At 53.1% G+C, this 11,040-nt stretch overlaps 1 protein-coding gene across 1 annotated transcript; it reads right to left on the bottom strand.

Moving 5' to 3' along the window:
- Nucleotides 1-2,573: 2,573 nt before the first annotated feature.
- On the bottom strand, nucleotides 2,574-10,636 carry LOC135324011 (olfactory receptor 14C36-like; the record flags this gene model as incomplete). Its single annotated transcript, XM_064499445.1, has 2 exons — nucleotides 2,574-2,710; nucleotides 10,105-10,636. Coding segments are annotated over 2 exons (669 nt in total), but the record flags the coding sequence as incomplete, so codon positions are not given.
- Nucleotides 10,637-11,040: the final 404 nt, after the last annotated feature.

Below are 11,040 nucleotides of genomic sequence, written 5' to 3'. Positions count from 1 at the left end.
TGGACCAGCATCATTGCACCTGACAAACCCTCCCCAGGGTCTGTGGCTGTGGAGGATGCTTGGAGCAATCACAGGCCATCTCCAATGGCTCAGGTGTGTCCTTAGACCCAGCCCACTCCCTCTCCTGAGACTGCAGAGCCCTGATTTGGTGCATTCCCTGGTTTGGCCCTTTACTTTGGTTGACTCCACTTGGTTTGGGGAGTCTCCACTCACTGCCCACTCCAGGCACAAACTCCCCCTGGAGATGCCCTGTGCTCTCTTAGTGGTTCCATACTCCCTTCCAGAAGGATGGCATCTGTCACCAGCCCTCTAATAGTTGAGACAGTCCCCAGCAGAGACCTCTTTACCGCTCACCATCCTCAGGGTCACTGGGCCCCCACAAGGGAGGGCTGAATCCATCTGACATTCCCTAACACACCACCCCGTGAGCTCATGTTCCTTAGCCCATGGAAAACTCTGGCACAGCAACAAGGCAGTAGAAAGATGGAGTGGATGACAGAAGCAACAGTGACTCTTCTTTTTAGATTACTTCTAAGTGGGGATCCCATTTGTGGGAAGTAGAAAGTTGGCTAAATAAGTGACAAACTCTCATGGGAAGTCCCATAGAGAAGGGGGTTGTGTCAGTAGCTGCATGAATTCCTGCTAAAACAGAAAGAAAACCCTATCAAAGTCCTGGAGATGAGGTTGTGGTTAAACATCCAACTCAGGGATCAATATGGGTAACGGTGCTCTTTTACCATGGAAAAGGAGTATGGGATGCTGTAGACACTGAAGAGAGCAAGTTAACCATAAATGAGGCTTGGATTATGCCCAAGACCTGGGTGTCTTCACTTGCAGGGAAGTGTGGTGTTACCTGCTAACCGTGGGGACACTGATAACTGGAAAAAAACACCTGAAATGTGCCTCTAACAGGTTCTGCCTTTTCACGTTGCCCATGGGACAACTTGGTTATTGAAGATCAGTCACAACCCATCTTTAAAACTATAGTTACAAGAGAAATACCATCTGTATCATTAGCACAAGGTCAAGGACTGATAGTAGGCCATAATGTTACACTGACCCTAAGATCTAACGTTACTCTAAAGGTAGCTATATGTAATAACACACGGGATGGGAAGCTGCACCTGGTTATGACAATAGAGATGGGTACTACAGGCATGGAAGGCAACAAAAGCCGTTGTAATGTGACCTATGTTTTTGACCAAATCGCCACGCAGACTTACTGGTTAACTTCTCATATGACTGAACAAACGATGGCTTTGTTTGGATCCATTTAATATATCAGTACCACTTGGAGTAACCTTCCATCAACTCAACAGCTTTCTCAGACAGAACACCAAGGTTACTCAACATCTGTTGGAAACTGGAAAACGCTTAAAGGAAAGGGAAGGAACGAGGAAATATGATACAATGAATAGATTCGGTTAGTAAAAGTGTCCAGTGACAGAGCAGCCTGTCCTGAGCTGACACACATAGAAACAGGTTTTCATTAATTCCTCCCTGCAAGCCCACAATTGTTCCTTTGCTCTTCTCGAGAGACATCCCTATTCTCCAGAGAGCCTTTCCTCTGATCAGTGTGTCTGTGCTGGCCTCACCGGCCATTCCTGCACCCCTCTGCTGTGCTCCCCGGGCTGGTGGTGCTGCTCTGCAGAGTGAGCAGCTGTGGGGCCCCGGGGTGACTCCACACTGGTCGTGCTGGTCAGGGCAGACCCGGCTGGCCCAGCATCACTGCACCTGACAAGCCCCTCCCCAGGGTCTGTGGCTGTGGAGGGTGCTCAGAGCAATCACAAGGCATCTCAAATGGCTCAGGATGGGGTCAGGTGTGTCATTAGATCCAGCCATGGGTTTTCATTGCAGGTGACATAAACTGCTCCTGAGGCTGCCTTCCCTGTGCTAGATGAGTCCCCACTGCCTCTCCTGAGACTGCAGAGCCCTGATGTGGTGCATTCCTTGGTTTGGCCTTTCATCTATGGGTGACTCCACTTGGTTTTGGGAGTCTCCACTCACTGCCCATCCCAGGCACATGCTGTCCCTGGAGATCTCTTGTGCTCTTCTGGTGGCTCCATACTCCCTTGCAGAAGGATGGGCATCTGTCACCAGCCCTCTAAGATTTGAGACAGTCCCCAGCAGACACCGCTTGGGCACTCACCCTCTCCTGGGCCACTGACACGCACAAGTGAGGGCTGAATCCAGCCCTCATTCCCTCACACATCACCCTATGAGCACATCCCCCTTAGCCCATGGAAAACCCAGGCACAGCAACAGGGCCTTTTCAGGTGCAATTCCCTGAGTGCATTTTTGGCCCCAGCTTTGGAAGAAAAGCCCAACCTTCAGGCAGGGTACTGATGAAATCCCCTTTTATTACAGAGATGCTGCAAGGGAGGCCAGCTCTGACACAGGGATCGGTAGATTTAGGGAAGGCCTCTGGGTCAGAGAGACGGGGTTTGTACCTCTGGAGAAGAGAGATGAATTCAGGCATTTGTGAACAAACACGTTCATCACAGAGAGAATGCCCAAACCACAAATGTTCCCAGAGATCGCTTGGAAATCACTTGTGAGGAGAGATGGGCAGCTTACTGCTGCTGAAATGGTACCAACTGAACGAGTTTCCTCAGGGCATCCTTGAGCTCCTTGTTCCTCATGCTGTAGATGAGGGGGTTCACTGCTGGAGGCACCACTGAATACAGAACAGCCACCACCAGATCCAGAGCTGGGGAGGAGAGGGAGGGGGGCTTCAGATAAGCAAAAACTGAGGTGCTGATGAAGAGGAAGACCATGGCCAGGTGCGGGAGGCACATGGAAAAGGCTTTGTGCTGGCCCTGCTCAGAGGGGATCCTCAGCACAGCAGTGAAGATCTGCACGTAGGACAGCACAATGAAAACAAAACACCCCAAAACTAAACAAACACTAGCCACAACAAGGCCAGCTTCCCTGAGGTAGGCATCTGAGCAGGAGAGCTTGAGGATCTGGGGGATTTCACAGAAGAACTGGTCCACAACATTGCCTTGGCAGAGTGGTATTGAAAATGTGTTAGCAGTGTGCAGGAGAGCATTGAGAAAACCACTGGCCCAGGCAGCTGCTGCCATTTTGACACAAGCTCTGCTGCCCATGAGGGTCCCGTAGTGCAGGGGTCTGCAGATGGCAACAAAGCGGTCATAGGCCATGACTGTGAGGAGAGAATACTCTCCTCCTAACAAAAAGACAGTGGGTGTGGAGGTGGTGGTCGCAGGCTACGGCTGTGATGATGAGGCCGTTGCCCAGGAGGGCAGCCAGGTAGGTGCCCAGGAAGAGTGAGAAGTGCAAGAGCTGCAGCTCCCATGTGTCTGTGAACGCCAGGAGGAGGAACTCATTGAGGGAGCTGCTGTTGGACATTTCGGTATCAACAGGCATGGGGGACTGTCAAAAGAAGAAAAGACATTGAGCAGTCAGGAGAATTTTGAAACAAAAAAACCCCCAGTTGTTGTAGTTCCCATACAACCCCCCACATTGCCTCTCTCTTTCCTGAGAGCATCATTGTGCAGCTCCCTTGCTTGAGCTCCACTTTGCACTAGCTGAGTGTGCTGCTGTGAGGGTTAGGGACCTCTGCCTGTGGTCTCAAGAGGAGTCCATCCTGCTGTGCAGCAGTGAGAATGGGGGAATGGGGGTGACTAGCCCTGACATTCACAGTTCCTGCCAAGTGAAATCCACTAGGCATGTAGAAGGGCTTTTCAGCATCTTCACTCCCAATTGTAAAGGATGAGGTTTGAGGAATAGCGTTTTAGGGATTTTATTTTCCTTTAGATGTCACCGCTGGGCAGTGTTCCTCAAAGGTAGAAATCCTTGGCATTTCTACTGTGAGTCCTGAGAAGAAAGCATCCACTGTTCCTTGTTGCAGAGTGAAGACATCTCATCTATCTATTAGTCTCATTCCCAGCTGTCCTGCGCTCACACCTCTTTGAGCTGGAGGATGGTGTTACCCTAAAAAGAATCAGTCCCTGCTGAGTGCAGAGGAGTCCACTTTCAAAGTGCAGGTCTCCAAACTTCTCTCCCTTTCTCCGGGCACCTGAGGGAGTTCTTCACACTCCCCTTCTAGCCGAGGACACACAGGGTTCCTTCCAGCTGCCGACTTACACCTTCCCACCACTGTCTCCATACTCTCAGCGTCTCTGCAGCTTCTTCATTTGTCTCTCAGGTATCACAGAGGTGCTACGAGACAGCTGTGCCCTGCTGGAGGGCAGCTCGCAGTGTGGCAGCACAACGCAGAGAAACAGTCAAAGGACTGTCAGGACTGAAGATGAGGGAGGATCAGCTCATTTCCCAGCCCCATAGACTGCATTTCCTGAGCTGCACAGGCTAGAAGGGGGCTGGAGCAACTTCATTCCCATGCAGACCCCTCTTTTTCACTACTTGCAGCATCAGCGTCAGAACTGCAGCTGAAAACCCTCCAAATCCAGGGACCCCAAAAGCAAGAACGGGAGCATCATGGAGAGGAGGGGAAACAAGGAGCAACACCATGAACCTGCTGCCAAGGGATGAACAGAGAGAGAGACAGATGGGCATGCCACCTCACAGATGATGACATCGCAGGGGAGTTGCTCTCAGCCCCTTTGTTGGGCCCCATGAAATGGGCCCCTGGCAGGAGAGATGCCCCTCTCCTCTGCCAGAGGTCTGGCTGCAGAGGAGGCAGCTCATGCCCTGGACTCCATGGCTGTCAGGACAGAGGCTCTGCTGGGTGGGAGGGCAGACACAGGGGGCTTGCTCAGAGGACGGTGTCTGCATTGGAGGGAATAACCATGGCCACAAAGGTGCTGCTGGTGCTGCTGGAGGTGGAGTTGAAGGGACTTGCTGAGCTTTCTCACAGACCCGTTAGTCTCTCAGAGTAATGGTTTAGAACTCACAGTTTCTTGTAAAAAAAACCCAAAACGTCTTTCTTTCATTCTCCCTGCCCAAATTAGGGAACTGAAAGCACAGACAGTAGAAGGGAAGCTCCTTCTCTTTCATGTAGCCCTTCTCTTGATATTCCTCTTGAAAAGCTGGAGGGTGCTCCCCTCCTCCAAAGCTTTGTCCTGCAGCACCATAGGGAGCTCCCTGGGCAGGCTGAGGGCTGACCCTGATAGGGGCAGAGTGACTGCCCCGGGCACACAGCACCCTGGGGGACAGGGACACTGCTCTGAACTGCAGCCCTGAGCAGACCTGGGTGCATGCTCCGGCTTCACACCCCTGCAGGGTCCCTGGGAGAAGGGAGCAGCATGCCCTGCCCCTCTGACAGTGTGTCACAGGATCCCTGCTCTGAAGCATCTCCTCCTCTGCTTATGCACTGGAGAAGCCAGAAGAGCGATCCTTAGAAATACTATCAGTCATGGGATGGGCTGGGTTCAGAAGACCCCTCCAGGAACTGCAGTAGCATTGCCCTGCAGACAGACACTTACTGTGTCAGGGCTGTGAAGATTTCTCCCACAAGCAGCTCTCCTCTGGCCTCCCACTCCACACTGCCTTCCACTTCTCTCTGCCTTCTCTCATCTCATGTCAGCAGCAGCAGGCAGTGCCCGCAGCCCTGCAGCTCTTGGCAGAGGAGCTGCTCCTGCACACAGCTGTGTCTGGGCAGTGCTGCCAGGTTGCCATGAGCTCCCTCCATCCCAGGTTCCTGGCCCCGCTCAGGAGCAGAGGCCAAGCTGAAGGTCTGAATGTCTCTGTCCCTTGTGCTCCCTCCTCCTGGGAAATGTTCCCTGAAGTAGACTAAAACAATCACCTATAGTCCTTCTCTAAAGAGTGGAGAGAGACTGATTCCAACATTGCAATTTATTTCATCAGAGGATGGCTATCTATGATAGGTGGAAATGTCCCATTCTGAAAGCCCCAATTCCCATTTTTTAACTAGGCAGGACACCTAGACAGGGACAAGAAGGGTTCATTGACACATGGTTTAGGTTTTCATTCAGATGAGTCAATCTGGACATCACATGCCTGTTTAGAAGCCCCTGGGCTGGAGTGGGATTCTGATCCCTCCTGTGAACCCCACAAATACACAGGAGGTGTCTCCAGCACATACAGCATGACAGCTACAGGAAAAGCATGCCCCTTCAAAATGCCGAGGGTGCCGGCAAGGCAGGCAGGACAGTGCCCCAACGGGAGGTGCCATCCCCCAGTGCCTGGAAAAAAAGAGCAGAGCAGGTTTGGGGATGGTAACCAGGGTCAGGCACAGTCCAGCAATCACCAGAGAAGTCTGTAGGGCTCCAACCAGCCCTGCTTTATGTGGGAGGTTGGCTGGAGACCTCCAGAGGTCCCTTCCCACCAAAACTCCTCTGCCACTCCATGAACTCTTGCTCCTCAACCTCTGCTCTGGCATGGCTGGCAGGGGGATGAGAGCACCTAGGGCAGGGAAAAATGAGCCTGGTTGGGAGAGTGTTGGGGGGAAGATCCAAAGGTGCCTGGCTCAGCCCCGGGCTTTGGAAAACTCCCTCATGCATCGGGAGAGGCTCCATCTGCCTCTTCCACCCTGCCCTGTGCTCCCTTCCTGTCAGCCAAAGCAGAGTCCAGCATTGCCTGGGGACTCTCTTCCCCATGGGGAGGAGAGGGAGGGCCTTCACCAGCCCCACACTGCCTTTTCCAAAGGCAGCCTTTGCAGCTGCGTGTGCCTGGCTCTGCCTGCCCACTTGCCTTCACCACAGTCCCAGTGCTCCTGCCTTCGACCTGGCATCTGCTCCGAACCTGGAGCCTGGCCACCCACAAAGGCATCGCCTGTCGAGTGCCCCAGCCATGCAGCTGAGGGCAGGGGTCTTTGCCCCAGTTTCCTCCCCATGCTCTGGGCACCATTCATGCATGGGAGCTGCCTGCTGGCATTTTGCCTCTCCCAGGCCCTTTCCAGACCAGACCAGACCCTCCCCAGCTCTCCCCACCTCCCCTGCCCTCTCCCCAGCCCACCCAGCACAGCAGACCAGGCTGGGATGGCCCCACAGCAGTGCCCACCGCAGGGGGCTGCAGAGCTCGGGGCACTCACCCCACAGCCCCAGCCCCTCTGCAGGGCACAGCAGCTGCTGGGGGGCAGAGAGGGGTGTCAGCCTCCCCATCAGCCCCACACCTGGGGGCCAGCAATGGCCCAAGGAAATGGAGGCCAGGCGCTCCATGTCTCCCCTGCTCTCACGACCAGAGATCCTTAACCCTGGCTGCCTGCAGCCCCTCTGGGCAGCCCCTCTCCCCAGCACAGCACAAGAGTCCTGGCCCCGGGGCTCCTCAGGCAGCTCCAGTGACAGGGCAGCCTGCCCGGAGCTGACACACACGGAAACAGGTTTTCATTTATTCCTCCCCACAAGCACACAATTGTTCCTTTGCTCTTCTCCGGAGACATCCCTGCTCCCCAGAGAGCCTTTCCCCAGGTGTGTGTCCATGCTGGTCTGGCCGTTCCTGCACCCCTGCCCTGTGCTCCCTGCAGGGCGCTGGGCTGGCAGTGCTGCTCTGCAGGGCAAGCAGGATGTATGGCCCCGGGATGACTCCGCATTGGCCGTGCTGGTGAGGGCAGATCCAGCTGGACCAGCATCATTGCACCTGACAAGCCCTCCCCAGGGTCTGTGGCTGTGGAGGATGCTTGGAGCAATCACAGGCCATCTCCAATGGCTCAGGTGTGTCCTTAGACCCAGCCCACTCCCTCTCCTGAGACTGCAGAGCCCTGATTTGGTGCATTCCCTGGTTTGGCCCTTTCCTCTGGGTGACTCCACTTGGTTTGGGGAGTCTCCACTCACTGCCCACTCCAGGCACAAACTGCCCCTGGAGATGCCCTGTGCTCTCTTAGTGGTTCCATACTCCCTTCCAGAAGGATGGCATCTGTCACCAGCCCTCTAATATTTGAGACACTCCGCAGCAGAGACCTCTTTACCGCTCACCATCCTCAGGGTCACTGGGCCCCCACAAGGGAGGGCTGAATCCATCTGACATTCCCTAACACACCACCCTGTGAGCTCATGTTCCTTAGCCCATGGAAAACTCTGGCACAGCAACAAGGCAGTAGAAAGATGGAGTGGATGACAGAAGCAACAGTGACTCTTCTTTTTAGATTACTTCTAAGTGGGGATCCCATTTGTGGGAAGTAGAAAGTTGGCTAAATAAGCGACAAACTCCCACAGGAAGTCCCATAGAGAAGGGGGTTGTGTCAGTAGCTGCATGAATTCCTGCTAAAACAGAAAGAAAACCCTATCAAAGTCCTGGAGATGAGGTTGTGGTTAAACATCCAACTCAGGGATCAATATGGGTGACTGTGCTCTTTTACCATGGAAAAGGAGTACGGGATGCTGTAGACACTGAAGAGAGCAAGTTAACCATAAATGAGGCTTGGATTATGTCCAAGACCTAGGTGTCTTCACTTGCAGGGAAGTGTGGTGTTAGCTGCTAACCGTGGGGACACTGATAACTGGAAAAAAACACCTGAAATGTGCCTCTAACAGGTTCTGCCTTTTCACGTTGCCCATGGGACAACTTGGTTATTGAAGATCAGTCACAACCCATCTTTAAAACTATAGTTACAAGAGAAATACCATCTGTATCATTAGCACAAGGTCAAGGACTGATAGTAGGCCATAATGTTACACTGACCCTAAGATCTAACGTTACTCTAAAGGTAGCTATATGTAATAACACACGGGATGGGAAGCTGCACCTGGTTATGACAATAGAGATGGGTACTACAGACATGGAAGGCAACAAAAGCCGTTGTAATGTGACCTATGTTTTTGACCAAATCGCCACGCAGACTTACTGGTTAACTTCTCATATGACTGAACAAACGATGGCTTTGTTTGGATCCATTTAATATATCAGTACCACTTGGAGTAACCTTCCATCAACTCAACAGCTTTCTCAGACAGAACACCAAGGTTACTCAACATCTGTTGGAAACTGGAAAACGCTTAAAGGAAAGGGAAGGAACGAGGAAATATGATACAATGAATAGATTCGGTTAGTAAAAGTGTCCAGTGACAGAGCAGCCTGTCCTGAGCTGACACACATAGAAACAGGTTTTCATTAATTCCTCCCTGCAAGCCCACAATTGTTCCTTTGCTCTTCTCGAGAGACATCCCTATTCTCCAGAGAGCCTTTCCTCTGATCAGTGTGTCTGTGCTGGCCTCACCGGCCATTCCTGCACCCCTCTGCTGTGCTCCCCGGGCTGGTGGTGCTGCTCTGCAGAGTGAGCAGCTGTGGGGCCCCGGGGTGACTCCACGCTGGTCGTGCTGGTCAGGGCAGACCCGGCTGGCCCAGCATCACTGCGCCTGACAAGCCGCTCCCCAGGGTCTGTGGCTGTGGAGGGTGCTCAGAGCAATCACAAGGCATCTCAAATGGCTCAGGATGGGGTCAGGTGCATCATTAGATCCAGCCATGGGTTTTCACTGTATGTGACATGAACCGTTCTTGCGGCTGCCTTCCCTGTGCTGGATGAGTCCCCACTGCCTCTCCTGAGACTGCAGAGCCCTGATGTGGTGCATTCCTTGGTTTGGCCCTTCATCTATGGGTGACTCCACTTGGCTTTGGGAGTCTCCACTCACTGCCCATCCCAGGCACATGCTGTCCCTGGAGATCTCTTGTGCTCTTCTGGTGGCTCCATACTCCCTTGCAGAAGGATGGGCATCTCTCACCAGCCCTCTAATATTTGAGACAGTCCCCAGCAGACACCGCTTGGGCACTCACCCTCTCCTGGGCCACTGACACGCACAAGTGAGGGCTGAATCCAGCCCTCATTCCCTCACACATCACCCTATGAGCACATCCCCCTTAGCCCATGGAAAACCCAGGCACAGCAACAGGGCCTTTTCAGGTGCAATTCCCTGAGCACGTTTTTGGCCCCAGCTTTGGAAGAAAAGCCCAACCTTCAGGCAGGGTACTGATGAAATCCCCTTTTATTACAGAGATGCTGCAAGGGAGGCCAGCTCTGAGACAGGGATCGGTAGATTTAGGGAAGGCCTCTGGGTCAGAGAGACGGGGTTTGTACCTCTGGAGAAGAGAGATGAATTCAGACATTTGTGAACAAACACGTTCATCACAGAGAGAATGCCCAAACCACAAATGTTCCCAGAGATTGCTTGGAAATCACTTGTGAGGAGAGATGGGCAGCTTACTGCTGCTGAAACAGTGCCAACTGACCGAGTTTCTTCAGTGCCTCCTTGAGCTCCTTGTTCCTCATGCTGTAGATGAGGGGGTTCACTGCTGGAGGCACCACCGAGTACAGAACAGCCACCACCAGATCCAGAGATGGGGAGGAGAGGGAGGGGGGCTTCAGGTAGGCAAACATGACAGTGCTGAGGAGTAGGGAGACCACGGCCAGGTGCGGGAGGCACATGGAAAAGGCTTTGTGCCGGCCCTGCTCAGAGGGGATCCTCAGCACAGCAGTGAAGATCTGCACGTAGGACAGCACAATGAAAATGAAACACCCAAAGACTAAACAAATTCCAACCACAAGAACCCCAACTTCCCTGAGGTAGGAGTCTGAGCAGGAGAGCTTGAGGATCTGGGGGATTTCACAGAAGAACTGCTCCACTGTGTTGCCTTGGCAGAGTGGTATTGAAAATGTGTTAGCAGTGTGCAGGAGAGCATTGAGAAAACCACTGGCCCAGGCAGCTGCTGCCATTTTGACACAAGCTCTGCTGCCCATGAGGGTCCCGTAGTGCAGGGGTCTGCAGATGGCAATGTAGCGGTCATAGGCCATGACTGTGAGGAGAGAATACTCAGCCAAGATGAAAAAGACAACAAAAAAGACCTGGGCAGCACATCCTGAGTAGGAAAAAACCCACAGGGGAAAAAGCTGCAAGAAAAAAAAAACAGGGGGGAAAAAACCCCCAAAAAAACAACCGCGGGGGGGAAAAGCCCCCCAAAAAAACAACCGCGGGGGGAAAAAGCCCCCAAAAAAACAACCGCGGGGGGAAAAAGCCCCCAAAAAAACAACCACGGGGGGAAAAAGCCCCCAAAAAAAACAACCGCGGGGGGAAAAAGCCCCCAAAAAAAACAACCGCGGGGGGAAAAAGCCCCAAAAAACAACAACCGCGGGGGGAAAAAGCCCCCCAAAAAAACCAACCACGGGGG

This window comes from Dromaius novaehollandiae, chromosome 30 (genome assembly GCF_036370855.1).
Source record: "Dromaius novaehollandiae isolate bDroNov1 chromosome 30, bDroNov1.hap1, whole genome shotgun sequence".
NCBI classification, from domain to species: domain Eukaryota; kingdom Metazoa; phylum Chordata; class Aves; order Casuariiformes; family Dromaiidae; genus Dromaius; species Dromaius novaehollandiae.
The sequence above is the reverse complement of the archived record's forward strand: the minus strand, read 5'-3'. Positions and strand labels throughout refer to the sequence as shown.